We start from the raw sequence: 19721 nt of genomic DNA, 5'->3' as shown, positions 1-19721 counted from the left end.
GTGGAGAGGAGGATCTTATGGTTCACGATGTCGAAGGCAGTGGATAGAGCTAGGAGGATGAGAACAGAGGAGAGAGAGTAAGCTTTGGCAGTGTAGAGAGCCCCCCTTGACACAGAGGAGTCGCACTTGAGTGACCCGTCTTGAAGCCTGACTGATTAGATGAGAGATGTGATCAGAGATCAGAGACAGCATGTGATCAGAGATACCAGTCTGTAGTTTGATGTCAGAGGGGTCGAGGGTTGGTTTCTTGAGAAGTGAAGGGGCTCTGGACATTTTAAAGTCAGAGGGGACGTAGACAGTGGTCAGGGTTGATGAGGGAAGTAAGGAATGGGAGAAGGTCAGCAGAGATGGTCTGGAGACGGGAAGATGGGATGGGGTCGATAGGGAAGGTTGTTTGGAAGACTGGACCTCACAAGTTGCATGATTTCATCTGGAGAGAGAGGAGAGAAAGAGGTCAGCGTAGGATAGTTCTGTGTGAGTGGGACCAGTGGACTCAATAGGCTGAGTGAATGAGGAGCGGATGTCATCAGCCTTCTTTTCAAAGTGGTTGACAAAGTTATCCGCAGACAGAGAGGGAGTGGAGGATTAGTTTCAAGTTTCAAGTTGTGCGTGCACAAGTCAAGTGAAATGCCTTTCTTGCAAGCTCCAAACCCAACAATGCAGTAATCAATATCAACGAAGAGCTAAAAATAACATAAGGTAGAACAAAAACACAAAAAATAAAAATAAGAAATAATAAGAACATGAGAAAGTCAGAAGTTATATACAGGGTCAGTTCCAATACCATAATTACAATGTGCAGGAATACTGGAGTGATAGTGTTAGATACAGTATGTATAGAGGTAAGGTGACCAGGCATCAGGATATGATAAACAGAGTAGCAGCAGTGTAAGTGATGGTTGCATGTGAGTGTGTGTGCATGTGTGTAGAGTCAGTATAAATGTGTGTGCATGTTGTGTGTGCTGGAGTGTCAGTGTGCGTGAGTGTGTACAGTCGTGGCCAAAAGTTTTGAGAATGACACATTTTAATTTTCACAAAGTCTGCTGCCTCAGTTTGTATGATGGCAATTTGCATATACTCCAGAATGTTATGAAGAGTGATCAGATGAATTGCAATGAATTGCAAAGTCCCTCTTTGCCATGCAAATGAACTGAATCCCCCAAAAACATTTCCACTGCATTTCAACCCTGCCACAAAAGGACCAGCTGACATCATGTCAGTAATTCTCTCGTTAACACAGGTGTGAGTGTTGACGAGGACAAGGCTGGAGATTACTCTGTCATGCTGATTGAGTTCAAATAACAGGCTGGAAGCTTCAAAAGGAGGGTGGTGCTTGGAATCATTGTTCTCCCTCTGTCAACCATGGTTACCTGTAAGGAAACACGTACCGTCATCATTGCGTTGCACAAAAAGGGCTTCACAGGCAAGGATATTGCTGCCAGTAAGATTGCACCTAAATCAACCATTTATCGGGTCATCAAGAACTTCAAGGAGAGCGGTTCAATTGTTGTGAAGGAGGCTTCAGGGCGCCCAAGAAAGTCCAGCAAGCGCCAGGACCGTCTCCTAAAGTTGATTCAGCTGCGGGATCGGGGCACCACCAGTACAGAGCTTGCTCAGGAATGGCAGCAGGCAGGTGTGAGTGCAGCTGCACTAGAGGTCGACCGATGATGATTTTTCAACACCGATACCGATACCAATTATTGGAAGACCAAAAAAGCTGATATCGATTAATCAAAATATTTTTTACATTTTATTTGTAATAATGACAATTACAACAATACTGAATGAACGGCTTTCTATATGAGAAGGAGAGTCGGACCAAAATGCAGCGTGGCTATTGCGATCCATGTTTATTAAACAAAACAATAAACGTAATGTGAAAACCGAAACAGCCTAAACTGGTGCAAACTGACACAAAGGACAATCACCCACAAACACACAGTGAAACCCAGGCTACCTAAACATGGTTCCCAATCAGAGACAATGACTAACACCTGCCTCTGATTGAGAACCATATCAGGCCAGACATAGAAATAGACAAACAAGACATCCAACATAGAATGCCCACCCAGTTCACGTCCTGACCAACACTAAAACAAGGAAAACACACACGAACGATGGTCAGAACGTGACAACTTATTTTAACTTAATATAATGCATCAATAAAATCAAATTAGCATCAAATAAATAATGAAACATGTTCAATTTGGTTTAAATAATGCAAAAACAAAGTGTTGGAGAAGAAAGTAAAAGTGCAATATTTGCCATGTAAGAAAGCTAACGTTTAAGTTACTTGCTCAGAACATGAGAACATATGAAAGCTGGTGGTTCCTTTTAACATGAGTCTTCAATATTCCCAGGTAATACATTTTAGGTTGTAGTTATTATAGGAATAATAGGACTATTTCTCTCTATACCATTTGTATTTCATTAACCTTTGACTATTGGATGTTCTTATAGGAACTTTAGTATTGCCAGTGTAACAGTATAGCTTCCGTCCCTCTCCTCGATCCTCCCTGGGCTCGAACCAGCAACATAACGACAACAGCCACCATCGAAGCAGCGTTACCCATGCAGAGCAAGGGGAACAACCACTCCAAGGCTCAGAGCGAGTGAGTGACGTTTGAAACGCTATTAGCGCGCGCTAACTAGCTAGCCATTTTACTTCGGTTACACCAGCCTCATCTCGGGAGTTGATCGGCTTGAAGTCATTAACAGCGCAATGCTTGACGCACAATGAAGAGCTGAATGAAATGAACAATGAAAACGCACGAAAGTACTGTTTGGATGAATGTTAACAGCGCCTGCTTCTGCCTACCACCGCTCAGTCAGATACTTGTATGCTCAGTCAGACACGCTAGATAATATCTAGTAATATCATCAACCATGTGTAGTTAACTCGATTGATTGATTGTTTTTTATAAGATACGTTTAATGCTAGCTAGCAACTTACCTTGGCTTACTGCATTCGCATAACAGGCAGTCTCCTTGTGGAGTGCAACAAGAGGCAGGTCGTTATTGCGTTGGACTAGTTAACTGTAAGGTTGCAAGATTGGATCCCCCGAGCTGACAAGGAGAAAATCTGTCATTCTGCCCCTGAACGAGGCAATTAACCCACCGTTCCTAGGCCGTCATTGAAAGTAAGAACGTGTTCTTAACTGACTTGCCTAGTTAAATAAAGATTAAATAAAGGTGTAAACATTTTTTTTTTATTGGTGTCCAAAAATACCAATTTCCGATTGTTATGAAAACTTGAAATCGGCCCTAATTAATCGTCCAGTCCGATTAATCGGTCGACCTCTAATCTGCACACATAGTGAGGCGAAGACTTTTGGAGGATGGCCTGGTGTCAAGAAGGGCAGCAAAGAAGCCACTTCTCTCCAGGAAAAACATCAGGGACAGACTGATATTCTGCAAAAGGTACAGGGACTGGACTGATGAGGACTGGGGTAAAGTCATTTTCTCTGATGAATCCCCTTTCCGATTTTTTGGGGCATCTGGAAAAAAGCTTGTCCGGAGAAGAAGAGGTGAGCGCTACCATCAGTTCTGTGTCATGCCAACAGTAAAGCATCCTGTGACCATTAATGTGTGGGATTGCTTCTCAGCCAAGGGAGTGGGCTTACTCACAATTTTGCCTAAGAACACAGCCATGAATAAAGAATGGTACTAACACATCCACCGAGAGCAACTTCTCCCAACCATCCAGGACTAGTTTGGTGACGAACAATGGCTTTTCCAGAATGATGGAGCACCTTGCCATAAGGCAAAAGTGATAACTAAGTGTCCCGGGGAACAAAACATAGCCTCTTAGAGGGAACGCAACACCCTGCTACAACTCGACCCCCCCGTGGAGTAAAAGAGGTATGGGATTGTAGGTGCGAGTAAGAATGAAAAAGGCTGAGAATTTACCGTTTACTGGGAATTTATTCCTTCACACAGTGCATTTGGGAAAAAGGGGCTGAACAGAACCAAAGCAAAGAAAGTAAATGTCAAAGCCTCCTCTCCTGCCTTACCTACCTACCCACTACTTACCTAACCTACCCTCTCCTACCTTACCTGCCTCCCCACTACTTACCTAACTAGCACCACCTGGTGCACTAACCAAAATATAGGGGGTGGTCCGCCGAGGTCTTACCTAGTGTGTATAGACAGTAAATACTACGGGTTATGTATGCCTCTTGCCTAAGCACTCCCTAGGTGCCTTCCCCTTCCCCCCTGGGAACAAATGAAACAGAATAACACAAATGTAAGTAAACAATTCCAATAATCAAAACCACTGCATCCTATTGGCACACACATACCTCAGAAGCAGCGGCTATACAATACTTAACAAAAAACTCTGAACAACAACAAACACAGAATTTACCCATCAGCACACACGCACACACACACACTGTCACGTTCTGACCATAGTTCTTTTGTGTTTTCTTTGTTTTAGTGTTGGTCAGGACGTGAGCTGAGTGGGCATTCTATGTTGTGTGTCTAGTTTTCCCATTTCTATGTTTGGCCTGATATGGTTCAATAATATCAATAATCTCTCTTATTAACAACAGAACACTGGCTTATATAGCTGGAGAAGGAGTCTGTAATGGGATACGAGAGGGCGGGGTCAGATCTCCAATCATCGATGTGGCCGACCAATCAGCTGCTTGGGGGGAATTTCAGGAAGCCATTTCCTGAAACACACATACAAACAAAACCACAACACAGAAACTGGGGAATGTAACATGGACAAACAAAAACCCACATATTCTGACAAACTCCAAGCATTGATTATGCAAGAATGGGCTGCCATCAGTCAGGATGTGGCCCAGAAGTTAATTGACAGCATGCCAGGGCAGATTGCAGAGGTCTTGAAAAAGAAGGGTCAACACTGCAAATATTGACTCTTTGCATCAACTTCATGTAATTGTCAATAAAAGCCTTTGACACTTATGAAATGTTTGTAATTATACTTCAGTATTCCATAGTAACATCTGACAAAAATATCTAAAGACACTGAGGCAGCAAACTTTGTGGAAATGAATATTTGTCATTCTCAAAACTTTTGGCCATGACTGTAGACTCCTGTGAGTGTGCATAAAGACAGTGCAAAGATAAAAAATAAAATAGTCTGTATAGCCATTCTGTTAGGTATTTAGCAGTCTTATGGCTTGGGGATAGCTGTTCAGGAGCCTGTTGTTGGCAGTCTATGGCTTGAGTGGCTAGAGGGAGGAGAAGGTAGAAAATTGTTTCCTACGGTTAAAAAGAGAAGCTTGAAATGTAGAGTGATAGAAAGTGGCTTTAGCAGCATGTAGAGAAGAGGGAGTGAAAGGGTGATAGGTCATCCTAGGAAGTTTAGTTTTCCTCCATTTTGGCTCAGCTGCCTGCAGCTCTGTTCTGATAGAAGGGTTGCTGTCAAGGGGTGGGGATTGTCTTTAAAGCCTACAGTGAGAGAAGCAAACAGGTATAGAAAACATACACATAGTTGACAAAGCTACAAAAGAGCAACATTAGATCATCTGAAAATAACTAGGAAAGATCAAGTGAGAGAATGCTGTGGAGCCTTCCTCACCTTCATTCCTCGAAAAACTCTGAAGAACTGTCTTTGTTTCAGCGACAGTTTTAGTTTTGCCCCTTAATCCTGGTTGATGTGTCAACAATTTCAATTATTTAGGGACTATTACAGGCAGATGCCTTAACTTCACTGAAAACACAGTACATTTCACATTTACCTGCTATGGAGACTGAGGCGCATCAATGTAGTTCCCACAATCCTGCAGAGCTATTACACCTGCCACATTTTACATCAAGCTGCGGAAGGTAGTCAGTATGGGCTCTGCTGTCTCTGCTGAGAGCAGCAGTGCTCAGGCCTTTAGAGGCTGTATGACACACAGGCAAACGAAGAAGGCGACACAAAGAGCTGGGGACTCAATTCACAATCTGTTTGGCTTCTTCCAGAGTCTGCCCTCTGGTCTGAGATACAGTACATACACAAGCATTCATGACCAACTGAGGCAGGGGCAGCTTCATTACCACTGCAATCCGACTGCTCACTTAGATCATGGAGCTATAGAAATTCTAAGTAAAAAATGTTACTAGTACATTAAGGTAAAATAAATGAATCCACCAATGGGTGTGTGATGTGTGTTCCTATCATGTGAATTTTGCAAAGTTGGTTTGGGGTGTCAAGGTCACATGGTTAAGGTTCTATTGAATTTGGTGTGATTTTTTATAAATATATACAGTATATAAAAACCAATGAATAATGGACAGTTGAAATGAGGCTGCTAAGTGACGTGGTTGAAGACCTATTGACATGTTACATTTTCATATATTTATATTAAATCATGTATTTTATAGGAAAACCCAAGTGTGTGCAACCTGCCTCTCTATATAAAGAATAATGGACAGTTGAAATGAGGTTGCTAAGTCACCTGGTTAAAGAGATATTGAATTTTTACATGTTCAAATATTGATTATAAAATTGTGTAAACACTTTATAGGAAAACCAAACAGTGTTTAATGTGTTTCCCTATGATGTGAACAATACAAAGTTGGTTTAAGGTGCTTAGGTCATGTGACCAAGGAGATATTGAATTTCTAAGTAAAAAAAGATTAGAAAGAATAAATGACGGTAAAATAACTTTTTTTAAACTTCAGAAAACCAAAGGGTGTGATGTGTGTCCCTACGCTGTGGTAGGGACAACATTCCAAAGTTGATTTGAGGTGTCTTGGTCACATGGTCAAGGAGCTATTGAATTTTAAGTGATTTAAAAAAACAATGTATGAATCATTGACTAGGTATCCCCCTTTCCTTTCATTGTATGAGAAAACTAAAGGGTGTGCAACATGCTTCACTATATAAGGAATAATGGACAGTAGAAATAAGATTGCAAAGTCACGTGGTGAAATTTGAATATTGTGATCATGCATTTTGTTTGACAGTTCCTAACTATTTGCATTGCCACAGCACCAGGCTCCCTACACTGTTGCCATGTGATTATGAAACACGGGTCGGAATCTGGAAAATAAGACGTGCAATTTGTACACCTTTTTTCCTTCATAAATAATCCAACCTGAGGTACTGTATGTAGCTCAAATCATTTGGGAGCTATTGAAGTTTTTAGGTCCTAATGTCTGGTGAATATCGAATCTCAAACCAGCTTTACCAAGGTACCCTCAGATGACTATCTTGATGCACTATGAGAGTATACAGACAATATACTTTTTAAAATATATTTTTGCAATAATAATTCCAGAGACCTAGAATTCCAGAAGGATTATATATCTCCCCTTCACGAGGCTACCGTCATTAACTTTTAACATCATGTACCCATTTTTTTGTTACATTACTTTTGACCCTAAATAATCCACCCATGTCACAGAGACAAATCATTCCTCCACAAAATGAAAGTATCCTTTCATGACTGCCTCCTCTCCCTCATCTCATTACCATGTATTACAGTATTCTATAACAGTGTTATAGAATGCATTTGACATTTGTGTCTTATGAACACTCTGCACTCAGCACATGAAGGATCCAAGTTTGTTCAAATAACCATCCATGTTAATTTTATACGTGACTGACAACTACTCTATTTTCATATGTGACCGAGAGTTAAAATTAATGAATTTACAGAAAATAATCAATCAATCAATAATCAGTGTGTTTAAATTCTCAGGTGGGTTTTAGTGTTTAAGAAGGGGTACCAATCGAGGGAGGAGACCGTCCAGAGCTCTGTCATCACCAAGCTGAAAGGAGTGGTCATGACCAACAACACGGAAACTGGACTTCGCCTGTGGGGGCCTGAGGATTATGTCATACCTCCAACGGTGAGATTCAGGGACTTTTTGGGAGGTTTTATGTAAACAGGTAGAGCCGACACACAGTACACAGCCTACTGCTAAATTAATAATTCAAGTCTTATTGAGTTGAAGCCGAAGCTCAGTCAGTGATATAGCATGTCATTGATATTGTATGTTTTCAAGTACAATGAGTAACATTTTTATGAGGTATCTCCATTAACTCACTCATCGGTTTTCAATCACACCCAACTGAATTTTAAAGTAACACGCCACCACATGCAGCTTTACATCACATCCACAGAGACAGTATATCTGGCTATAGCATGAGAGAAGTGCACTTTATGAAACATTGGCATCAGCATCTTTGTCAGCTATTTTGAACATCCATTTGGTACTGTTTTAGCATATGAGAAGTTGACACGTGTTTAGAGTGCTCTTCAACTCTTCTTTAAATCATGTTTATCTTGTATGGTCATGGAAATGTCATTGGACGTTATACTGTACAGGCTGTAGAGCAACAGGACAATCGTTATATGCATTTTAGCTATGAGTCTGTTTCCTCAATAGACACTCCATTTCATCTGTCTTGTTAAATAAAAGATAGGGAGTTGATTCTCAACTCTAATCAGTATAATTCACTTAACCTTTAGCGACTCAATGATAAACAGATTCAATAGAAAAGCTTGCTCTTGTCCACATGGTGAGCCCAGTCAGCCACCACTGGATCTCCTTCATTTTGTATTTTGTAAAACTATATTAATATGTGGTGAGAAACTGTGCTATTTATATTTAAGCTTATTAAAGGTTTTGACTAAAGAATATGTATTTAGGGACTTAATTTTGTATAGTCAACACACAGTCCATCAGTCCCCTGACTAACCTGATTGAGGAAAGTATAGTTTTAGCTTGTTGTTGTTTTTCAGGGTGAACAGGTTTTCTTCATTGTTACAAATTACATCGAGACCCCGCATCAGAGCCTTGGGTTCTGTGCTGAGGTGAGTGAAAATCAATTTCGTACTACAATAATCTAGACAAAGTCTTGTTTATGGAATTTATTTTCAAATATCCCCCTGAGATAGAGATTGGATGACTGTGCAGCTGAGATAGCAATACTTTAATGATCCAATCAAACAAGGATATTAAACTCCACTAAGTCAGCAAAGTAAGCAGAAAAAAACGGCTAGTAATTTGAGGCGGATGTCAGAATCCAAACTGCATAGAGCTTTATTTGTAATGCCTCAGGCCCAACAGTTCTTTCCTCAGAGAAAGATGGCTTGACCTTGCCATTGTCTTCCAATAATTGCTTATTTGATGTTAAAGTACGCTTTCAGTGCCACTATGATAAGTTATGAATGATTGATTCATTATATTTAATGAAGATAAAAACTTCATAGTATGAAGGGTTCAGTGTCTCACTGTTCACTGGTCCAATAACATTGTGTTTTCCTAAATTGCTTTAGCATTCAAATGGTGCTCCCCACTGTGGTCACCATGCTATTGTATGTTGTCATCATCTCTAGGCTCTTCAATACACTGCTTTGAATACAGGCTGGCATTTTTAACTGCAGCAATGTGTCCTATGTTCTCCAGAGCCCTAAGGTGCCAGATGGCCAATGTGTAAACAATGAGGATTGTGCTGAGGGTGAGGCGGTAGTTGCTGGCAATGGTAAGGACTAATATGGTAAACTGGGGCAGTCTTTATCTAATTTCTATTTACATTTACAATATTAACATTTATTTACAGATTAACACTGGCTTAGATGCACATGTATACCGCTAATGTGTAGAAAGCTTATGAGAATCACCAGCGTTGGAATTGGACAAATGTCTCTCTAGGAAATTCCTTAGAAAAATATTGCATGCCAAAATGATTCAACGTTGGTAACTCCTACGCATTACCCTTCACCCTAATTTCCCCCAAGATTATTATGTCTTTCCAGGATGTTGACAGAGATCTTTACCTTCCCCTGCAGGGGTGAAGACCGGCCTGTGTTTAAACTCTACAGGGACCTGTGAGATACATGGCTGGTGTCCTGTTGAGACGGGACGTAAACCCTTGTGAGAATTCATCCTCTTTTGCTGTGAAATTGTCACTTTTGCATTGAGTCTCAGTATAAATGTACCCACTACATAAACTATGTTATGTACTTCAGTATTCTGAAGTACCTTGTCCTGATCATCTATTTTCCATTATGTAGAAGTCACTGTGATTTAACACTTTCCCCTTACTTTCCAGGGAGGCCTTATTAAGCAAGGCAGAAATCTTCACAATTTACATCAAGAACTCTGTCAGGTTTCCGAAGTTTGAATTCTCCAAGTAAGTGAAGTGGGGCTTGTTCATGCAGACTTCATGGTAGTAGAGGCTATCTGTCTCTAGGGAAACAGTCAGTGTCAGTGACATAGATCATTAAGTATGTGTAAGTAGGGCAGTGGGGGATACATGTCCTAGAACTGCTTTGGATAGCTATGATGGTGCACAGTCCCTTCTATTTATATACACCCATAGCCATATCGCCCAGGGCCCAGTGAATGTGTGTGTGTGTGTGTGTCTGTGCACGTGCATACTGGGTGCGTGTGTGTATGTGTGTGTTCAGTGAGACAGTGGAGCGGTCATCTGAGACGTCCTTGACAGCAGAGCAGGCCCAGTCCAGGACAGGTGTCAGAACAGATCTGATTGGCTCACTGTTCTCTCATGTCAGTAAGTAAGGCTGTTGTTGTAGAAGGGTTCATCAGCCAGAACATCGGTGTTGTCTTTTCAAGCCTAATCGGAAAGCACAGAGACATCAGACCTCTGCCAATTCATGATTCATAATTTCAGTTGTAGATCTTTTGATTAGGGGAGAGTGTTTCTAGGAAACCATACATAAAATGAATGTGACCAAATATTTAAGAAGAGGTCCTCATTTCATTGAGTCTGTAAAGGATTGAAACCACATGGAAAAAGTGGTAAGCAAGTTAGGTCTAAAAAATTAATGTATTGTGTTGGAGGTTTCAGGTTTCTAACCAAAGCAGATAGTTTTGTACATCAGTTGGGGCCTCTTATAAGCTACAATATGAGGTCCTAAACCTAGCATGAAAGTGCATCCTTGAAGCTGTGTGGGCAAATATGGTCAAAATGTTTGCCTTTGGGTGAAGTTGATGTTAACATTTTGTCAATTTTATGCATAGTATTTTTGCAATGTGTCATGCATATGAACTCAAGATTTGTATTGTTACAGAGCTGACATCATCATCCCCGTATATACAAACATAAAACAAGCAGGGGTCTAACCCCCCCGTGAGGTTCTTGAGAGTGCAGCCAAGGAAGTCAGAGAAGGGAAGTCCATTTGAGCAGCAGTAAGGGCTGAGAAAATGTACTGAATGACACTGACGAGGAACATTGACAAAAAATAAAATGAACATGAACCTGTGTGAAAGAGAGGCTATGTTAGAGTAGCAGAGGTACACACTGTCTTATCTGATGACAATGGAGTCTGAGCTTGCTAAACATATCAAGAATCTCGTGGACCAGTTTCATGGGCTTAGTATCCTCAAATGCATAAAACGTTCCTATGAATTGGCACATCGAAACATCATCCCTGGCCCAGACCTCTGGTCCAGAAATGGAAGAGTAAGTGATATTAAACAGAGATATCTACATTGAGTATACCAAACATTAGGAACCCCGCTCCCAGAACAGCCTCAATTTGTTGGGGCATGGACTCTACAAGTTGTCGAAAGCGTTCCACAGGGATGCTGGCCCATGTTGACTCCAATGCTTCCCACAGTTTTGTGTCAAGTTGGCTGGATGTCCTTTGGGTGGGGGACCATTCTTCATACACACCGGAAACTGTTGAGCGTGAAAAACCCAGCAGCGTTGCATTTCTTGACACAAACCAGTGCGCGCTGGCACCTACTACCATACCCTGTTCAAAGGCACTTAAATATTTTTGCTTGCCCATTCCCCCTCTGAATGGCACACATACACAATCCATGTCTCTGTTGTCTCAAGGCTTAAAAATCCTTCTTTAACCTGTCTCCTCCCTTTCTTCACTGATTTGAAGTAGATTTAACAAGTGACATCAATAAGGGATCATAGCTTTCATCTGGATTCACCTGGTCAGTCTATGTTATGGAAATATGTTTTGTATACTCAGTGTATAGCTGAACTTAGGCATACATTGAAGATGTACAATTATACCACACTCCCATTCCATTAATTCAACTTTGACCTACCATCACCCGCCACTGGCACAGGACACCAGCACCCACTTACCCCAAAGTGGCTCAACTTACGCTGTCCCTATGCTCAATTTACCCCATACCCAGGGTAAGTTGTGCCAAGAGACCACTTGTTTTGTACAAACTATATTTTCAAAACTGTTATGTTTACAATAATTCAGATTATATCCAGGAATACACAATTTCCTGAAATAAATGTACATATATTTGTTAGAAAGAATACTCTATTTCCCTTGACGTAGTGATACTGAATGTAAAAGAATGTCTCAACATACCCCACTCTCCCCTACATTGTGCATATGGAATGGAAAGTGTCTAAACTATGAAGTGCTTGAACTATGAAGTTACTTCATATATTTTTTTACCTTTATTTAACTAGGCAAGTCAGTTAAGAACAAATTCTTATTTTCAATGACGGCCTAGGAACAGTGGGTTAACTACCTTGTTCAGGGTCAGAACGACAGATTTGAAGTTACTGAATGAGCAGCATGAATAAAATTAACAGTTTAGTAGATGTGCAGCTTGAAATAGCATAATATATTTGCAGTGCCATATGAGCTATTTAAGAAATTATAGATGATATATGTAACTCTGTGCTATTCCTTATCTAAGGGTTAAAGAGAAAAGCGTGTCATTTCAATCTGATAAGATAACTTAATTGTTCATTCTTACTGGTTTAGGCCTATGACCTTTTTTAGATTTAGCCAAGGAAAGTATGATACTGGACTACTAATCATATATAAAAAAAAAAATGACATGTCCTGTTCTGTCTCCTTTTCCCGCAGGTCAAATGTCCTGGACACCGGTAATGACTCCTATCTAAAGAGATGTTCCTATGACAACGACCTACATCCCTACTGCCCCATCTTCCGTCTGGGAGACCTAGTCAGCAGGACTGGACATGATTTTCAGGACATGGCTGTAGTGGTACATAAATGTATTTTTTTTTTATCTTTCAATTGATCCTTTATTTAACCAAGTTGTCCCATTGAGATCAGGAGACAGCTTTCCCTGGCAGAGAGAGACCTGGCATAGAGGGTTGGGTTTATTGTTAAACACTGAGTCCACTAAATCCAAATTAGGCTTTTCAGGCTTTCATCATTCTATCCAAGCAGTGTGGGAGTGGTGTAATTCTCTTTTCCTCCAGTCCATATGATAATGATGCTTGCTTTCAGGCAGTTAGGTAATTACCATAATTTTGATTACATTTAATTGGACATTTGCCATGTAGGATGCAGTCATTAGGCCTGACATTTAAATTAATAACAATGATGGTTGCATATTTACAACAACAATATGAAACATAGCAGTTGCTAGATCTGTATTAAGCGACTTGTCACAGAGCCCTGCATAAAGTGCTTTCACCTCAACTCCCTAGTAAGCTCAGGGTAGACATTTACAAGTAAACACTAACTTTTGTTGTTAATATAGCCGAACACCCAGCATAGAACAAGACAATGGGTTAACCAGAGCCATTCTTACCATATATGGCGAAGATGATCAGCAGTGTAGTAGCTACTGTGTTATCATTAGAGTTGCCAGTTTTAATGTTGTGAAGTACAGTATGTTTATGTTCCTAGTTGTTAATGTTTAACGAGGAGTTGATGTAAATGTGACCACAGTTCATAGTCAAGGTTAAGAAAGTACATCTTGAATAGCAGGGCAATAGAGTTCTTCTCCATATTTAGAGCAACGTCAAGCACAGGTGTTTATTCATAAATAGTGTAATCTTTCTCTCTCCCTCTCCCTCTCTCTCTCTCCCTCTCTCTCTCTCTCACTCTCTGTCTCTCAGGGTGGGTCAATTGGAATTCTGATTGAGTGGAACTGTGATTTGGATAAGGACTACTCACAGTGTAACCCAGAGTACAGCTTTACTCGTTTGGATATGAACCTAAACAGCTCTGTCACATCAGGCTACAACTTCAGGTACATCTTGACATGCATTAAAGTAATGTTCCCAAACGTTTGTATAATTTCAGCTAGTAGTTTTGAAAGTGGTGCTCATGAGCCGAAACGGGTCCCCATTTTTTGTTGGTGTTGCAATTCGCATGATATTTTATGAATCCAATTTTACCACAGGTTTCAAATTTGTTGTGCTTAAGATCCCTGTACTGCATCTTAAGCACATTTTAGTTCATGCAGATATAATAATCCATGCACTAATTCTGAAAAGTTATTAGCTTGAGCTAATCAAGCTTGAGCTCTCTCCAAGTACTGTATTTAATGTCAGATCTATCTCTACCAAGCAGTTGTTGACATTTCTGTTCCAAACAGCTGATTTGTTTGTTTTCCAGATATGCCCGTTATTACAAAGATGAAGCTGGAGAGAGCTATCGGACTTTGTATAAAGTCTATGGGATTCGCTTTGATATCATGGTGAATGGACGGGTATGACAGTGATTCTAGCTACACTTACTTGTCTAATTGTATGGGTTGGTAGTAGTAATATTACAGTCTGTGTCAGATCAAATGTTCTTTGTTCTTTGTTGTGTTCTTCAGGCTGGAAAATTCAATATCATTCCCACAGTAATAGCTATTGGGTCTGGGCTCGCTATTATGGGCATGGTAAGTAATTTAATAGATTTGTGTTTTAATTTGTTTCCAATACACATGCTTGTCTATTTTCTCCCCCAAAAAAATATTTCTCTGTAATTCTGTTTCATGCAGCATGCCCAGGTTGGATGCTATCAAATGCTTTGAAATGCAATGCATTCGGGAAGAATTCAGACCTCTTGACTTTTTCCACATTTTGTTACGTAACAGCCTTATTCTAAAATAGATTATTTTTTAAAAATCCATCATCAAGCCACACACAATACCCCATAATGACAAAGCAAAAATAGGTTTTTAGAGTTTTTTGCAAATGTATTAAAAATGTAAAACTGATATCACATTTACATAAGTATTCAGACCCTTTACTCAGTACTTTGTTGAAGCACCTTTGTCAGTGATTACAGTCTCGAGTCTCGTTTCTCCCATTCTTCTCTGCAGATCCTCTCTAGCTCTGTAAGGTTGGATGGGGAGCATCGCTGCACAGCTATTTTCAGGTCTCTCCAGATATGTTCAATCAAATTCAAGTCCGGGCTCTGGCTGGGCCCCTCAAAGACATTCAGAGACTTGTCCCAAAGCCACTCCTGTGTTGTCTTGGCTGTGTGCTTATGGTCGTTGTCCTTTTGGAAGGCGAACCTTCGCCCCAGTATGAGGTCCTGGGCTCTCTGGAGAAGGTTTTCATCAAGGATATAGCTGTACTTTGCCCCGTTCATCTTTCCCTTGAATCCTGACTAGTCTCCCAGTCCCTGCTGCTGAACAACATCCCCACAGCATGATGCTGCATTCTTCACCGTAGGGATGGTGCCAGGTTTCCTCCAGATGTGACGCTTGGCATTCAGGCCAAAAAGTTCAATCTTGGTTTCATCAGACCAAAGCATCTTGCTTCTCATGGTCTGAGAGTCCTTTAGATGCCTTTTGGCAAACTCCAAGTGGGCTGTCATATGCCTTTTACTGAAGAGGGGCTTCCATCTGGCCACTCTACCATAAAGGCATGATTGGTGGAGTGCTACAGAGATGTTTGTCCTTCTGGAAGGTTCTCCCATCTCCACAGAGGAACTCTGGAGCTCTTTCAGAGTGACCATCGGGTTCTTGGTGACTTCCATGACCAAGGACCTTCTCCCTTGATTGCTCAGTTTGGCTGGGTGGCCAACTCTCGGAAAAGTCTTGGTGGATCCAAACTTCTTCCAATTAAGAATGATGGAGGCCACTGCAGAAATGTTTTGGTACCCTTCCCCAGATCTGTGCCTCAGCACAAACCTGTCTCGGAGCTCTACAGACATTTCCTTCGACCTCGTGGCTTGGTTTTTGCTCTGACATGCACTGTCAACTGTGGAACCTTTATATAGACAGGTGTGTGGCTTTCCAAATAATGTCAAATCAATTGAATTTACCACAGGTGGACTCCAATCAAGTTGTAGAAACATCTCAAGGATTATCCATGGAAACAAGATACACCTTAGGTCAATTTCAAGTCTCATAGCCAAGGGTCTGAATAGTTATGTAAATAAGGTATTTCTGTTTTTTATTTGTAATAAATTTGCAAACATTTCTAAAAACCTGTTTTCACTTTGTCATTATGGGGTACTGTGTGTAGATTGATGAGGATTTGTATTTAATTTCATCCATTTTATAGTAAGGCTGTAATGTAACAAAATATGTAAAAAGTCAAGGGGTCTGAATACTTTCTGAATGCACTGTATCACCACAAGAGGGCGATACCCTATCGTTTTTCATACAATATACTAATCTTCTTCATTCCAAATCGATCCCTATCCCCTTGTTTGTAGATCTGAAACATTTGTGTAGGTCTAAGCAATATCGCTACATTTTCTTTTCACTGTCTAAACCTATCATATCTACAGGAGTACCTTGGGTGTATAGGGGTCAATTTGGCATTCAGAAGCCCTCTGCCCCCTGGCAAAATGTTTTAGTGCCCTATTTCAGTCTTATTCATCTGAGGAGACAGCTCTTTGAAGTCTGCTGTACACATCCACAGGACAGTTAGTGTTTTTTTTGTTGTTTTTTTTACTATGGCCTGTGAAGTTGCCTGAAGCTTTATTGGGGGTGTTAGCCTTATTTCTATCATGATTAATGTGACTCTATTGTATGTCTTGACTTGAACCTTACCTTTGTTTCAGGGAAAATTTGCATGTGATATGATATTTGTCTACATGTTGAGCACGAGTTCCTTCTACCGAGACAGGAAATTTGAGATTCTCAAGTAAGACACTATGACATGGTATTACTACTAACTACAGAATTTACACTTTGTCGTTTATTCAGTAAAGTAAATCATTTCAGTCCTGGATTGTTTGCCTTGCTACTTCTTTCTGTCTTTCAGTAAAACAAATAAAATATCCCTTTAACAGGAAAGAACGGATCAAGAAGCACAAAGAGATTGCGAAGACATTGGTGAACCGAGACACAAGAAAACACAGGAAACATGCTGGGGAACAACACGAGCTTACCACACTCTCTCCAAAAAATGAGGAGAAACAGGACCCTAAAACCGGAGAGAAAAATGAGGTTCACATTCTCTCTCCACGAACTGTGGGGCAACGGTATAATACTCACCCTCCACGACACTAACCGATTAATTCAGAGTGAGACACCAGACTAGAAGCTGCACGTAGGACAACTTACTGTTGAGATAGCATAGTAGAATACACAACTTTGTGTACACAACCAATTAACTTTGATTTTACGTGCAATTAAAAAAATTGGTAGTGCATCAGCAGTTCTTCTATAATGTCAGTCACTGACAGTAACTCTATTAGCCCATGTCAGCTAACATTTTATAAGATTGCTAGGTAAGTTAGTCTAGTCAGCTATCTAAACAAGAATTTGTTCTTAACTGATTTTCCTAGTTAAATAAATAAAATAAACCTTCAAGGCTGAATTACCTGCTGGGCTCGAAGGGAACGTGCCCATGGGCCCTGACCTCCAGGGGCCCTTTACCTCCAGAAGGCCCCCATTGATTTTGTTTATACACCCAGATATCATATTAACATGGCATTTGTCAAGGCAAAATGTGTAGAACTGCAGGAAATGTTATTTAAAACAATTCCCGCTTAGGGCTCCCAAAAGGCAAGAGGTGGCTCTGTGAGACACATTTTTATTTATCCTTTATTAACACAGGTTGTCCCATTGAGGTCAGAAGACCTGTATTTCAAGAGAGACCCGAAACAAAGAAGTTCTGCTATTGTCAAGATGTCTAAACTGGGTCCTGTAGCAGGTGGAAAGTAAAACGAGGGTGGGTGAGGTCCTGATCCCAATGCCCACCCTCCATCTCCTCTTCCAGCAGAGGTTACTGGTGCTGATAAATGGCTCTGGTTTTCCTGTCTCTCAGTAGTGATGCATGTCCTGATTGGACATGATGACTGATGGGGTGGAAAATAGAAATGCTCTCCTCTCCTTACACTTTTAGTGCTGCAATGATAATGCACACTCCAAGAAGCGAGATATTTATCAAAGAGAAAAAGCACTATTCTGTTTCTGACGTCTTATTTACTTGTTCCAAGATCGAATCATAATGCATCTGTTGATGGGTCAATTAGGCCATGCAATCAAACCATTACAGAGTATTCAACTAGGTTATTATGCTGGCAGCGGTGTTCCTCCAAACCTTGACAGACCGCTTGTAGTAAAATGAAATCCTTGAGTCATATGATGGAATACATCGTGAGAGAACGGTTGCTTTTAAACACAATTGATAAATACACCGGGTGTAAGGTTGTCTATCATAGATACTTCTCATTTGTGATTGCTTGTAACTTCTGCCTTGTCCTGTTCAATATGTCTGTAAATACAAAGCCAGAACTAGAGTATGAGGCAAGTTGTTGAATGTATTTCATTTAAATGCAAAATATTGTATGATACTGCATTTTTAGGGCTAATGGCCATTGTTAGAACAATCAACATATCAGTTTTCTGCCAAATCTTATGATCAATAAATTATACAAACAGGTTGTATGGAGTTATTTATTTTGAAGGATCCAACCAGAGCCGTTATATCCTATTTACACTACTTGAAAAATATGTTATCATCAGGCACATCACTCTGATGCCTACTACCCATCAATGTTTATTATAACATGTATCAACTGCTAGATGACAACATTTGGTAAATTCTGTTATCCTAGAGATGCAAAAGAGCAGAGCTAAACAATAACATACTGCAGCGGTTAACAGTTCAGTAAATGAGAGAAAGCAGGACATGTTTTAGTTTATGTATAAATAGAGTTGCTGACAGACATACTTCACGTAGCTGTATAATAAACAGTTAATCTAGCAAAGTATTTAATCAATCGCCTATATCTACAAAGTTTTGCGGGCAGTTAGACAATCATAATTGGATTTACATGACATTAGGTTTAAAACTTGCTCAACATTCTGGTAAATTTTATTAGTACACATGCACCATTCCGTAGAGGAAAGTCCAGAACAGGACGTAGGTAAAAAGACCTCCAACAAGCCCTCCTGTAAAGAGCATCCGCCGAGACTTGAAGCACTTGTTCCACCTGCGACTGGCCTTGATGATGAGAAGAAGGGAGAGGAGGAACGAGGCGAGGAAATAGAAGATAAATCCGTACAGTCCTGTGAGCCCAAGGATGCCCGCTGTCGCCCCCGACAGAGCTGACACCGACGTCCGGCAGTAGTCCAGCACTGCGGCGTTGCCTCTCACAGCAACCTCACTGATGAACTGTGGTCCTTCTCGTTTCGCTACGACTGAGGCCATGTCGGCACCTCGTTTGTTTTCCAGCGATGACTGCTGCAAACAAGAGGTCATTAGAAAATCATGACATAATATTGAATGCTTACATTGCTGCATATACGTTATTGTATCGTACAAATTCTACATAATCTTGTTTAAAGCAAGCATTTTTGTCACTAGCGAACCGGCTTGCCAGCTGACATCTGGACACTGGGAGCTAACGTTAGCAGCTAGCAAGCGGTTTACTCACCGAATTAAAAATAATATAGAATGCTTCGTTTACTTCACAAACACATCAAAGGCACATAGCTAGTTTGTGACACTTAATATTCCATGTCAATGGATTTACTAACCCCTTCACTACTGGAATGTAATTACAGAACTAAAGCTGATTGTAGCTAAATGGCGCAAAGGTAACTGCGATGCGACCCGTCTTTCTGAATCTGCC

General features: G+C 40.6%; 2 protein-coding genes across 7 annotated transcripts in view; one reads left to right on the top strand and one right to left on the bottom strand.

The window, feature by feature from the left end:
* LOC139418243 (P2X purinoceptor 5-like) overlaps positions 1 to 18529 on the top strand; it is a 27073-nt gene extending 8544 nt beyond the window's left edge. Inside the window, exons 2-13 of one of the 3 annotated variants that reach the window (XM_071167542.1) lie at positions 7665 to 7815; positions 8712 to 8783; positions 9379 to 9454; positions 9762 to 9846; positions 10025 to 10105; positions 12795 to 12936; positions 13802 to 13935; positions 14304 to 14397; positions 14509 to 14574; positions 16698 to 16780; positions 16929 to 17120; positions 17698 to 18529. In XM_071167542.1, the coding sequence (XP_071023643.1) occupies positions 7665 to 7815; positions 8712 to 8783; positions 9379 to 9454; positions 9762 to 9846; positions 10025 to 10105; positions 12795 to 12936; positions 13802 to 13935; positions 14304 to 14397; positions 14509 to 14574; positions 16698 to 16780; positions 16929 to 17120; positions 17698 to 17710 (1189 nt within the window). In that variant the 3' untranslated portion in view covers positions 17711 to 18529. Of the gene's footprint in view, positions 1 to 7664; positions 7816 to 8711; positions 8784 to 9378; positions 9455 to 9761; positions 9847 to 10024; positions 10106 to 12794; positions 12937 to 13801; positions 13936 to 14303; positions 14398 to 14508; positions 14575 to 16697; positions 16781 to 16928 lie in introns of all 3 variants that reach the window. The other 2 variants (XM_071167541.1, XM_071167543.1) reach the window with 2 other exon arrangements.
* On the bottom strand, positions 18527 to 19721 carry LOC139418245 (ER membrane protein complex subunit 6). Of its 4 annotated transcripts, none has more exons than XM_071167546.1 (2): positions 19524 to 19721; positions 18527 to 19327 (listed from the first exon to the last, which is right to left on the bottom strand). In XM_071167546.1, exon 2 carries the CDS (start codon positions 19295 to 19297, stop codon positions 18965 to 18967), a length of 333 nt encoding a protein of 110 aa, XP_071023647.1. In that variant the 5' UTR covers positions 19298 to 19327; positions 19524 to 19721; the 3' UTR covers positions 18527 to 18964. The 4 variants fall into 4 exon arrangements, with proteins under 4 accessions (XP_071023647.1, XP_071023646.1, XP_071023649.1 ...); XM_071167545.1 differs by having other exon boundaries at positions 18527 to 19330; positions 19524 to 19715; XM_071167548.1 differs by having other exon boundaries at positions 19627 to 19713.

Source organism: Oncorhynchus clarkii, chromosome 10 (genome assembly GCF_045791955.1).
Source record: "Oncorhynchus clarkii lewisi isolate Uvic-CL-2024 chromosome 10, UVic_Ocla_1.0, whole genome shotgun sequence".
In the NCBI taxonomy this organism is placed as follows: Eukaryota; Metazoa; Chordata; class Actinopteri; order Salmoniformes; family Salmonidae; genus Oncorhynchus; species Oncorhynchus clarkii.
This window is presented reverse-complemented; position numbering and strand designations above follow the sequence as displayed.

Coding starts and splice junctions, on each gene's coding strand:
- LOC139418245 (XM_071167546.1), bottom strand. CDS start 19,297: ATGGCCTCAGTCGTAGCGAAACGAGAAGGACCACAGTTCATCAGTGAG.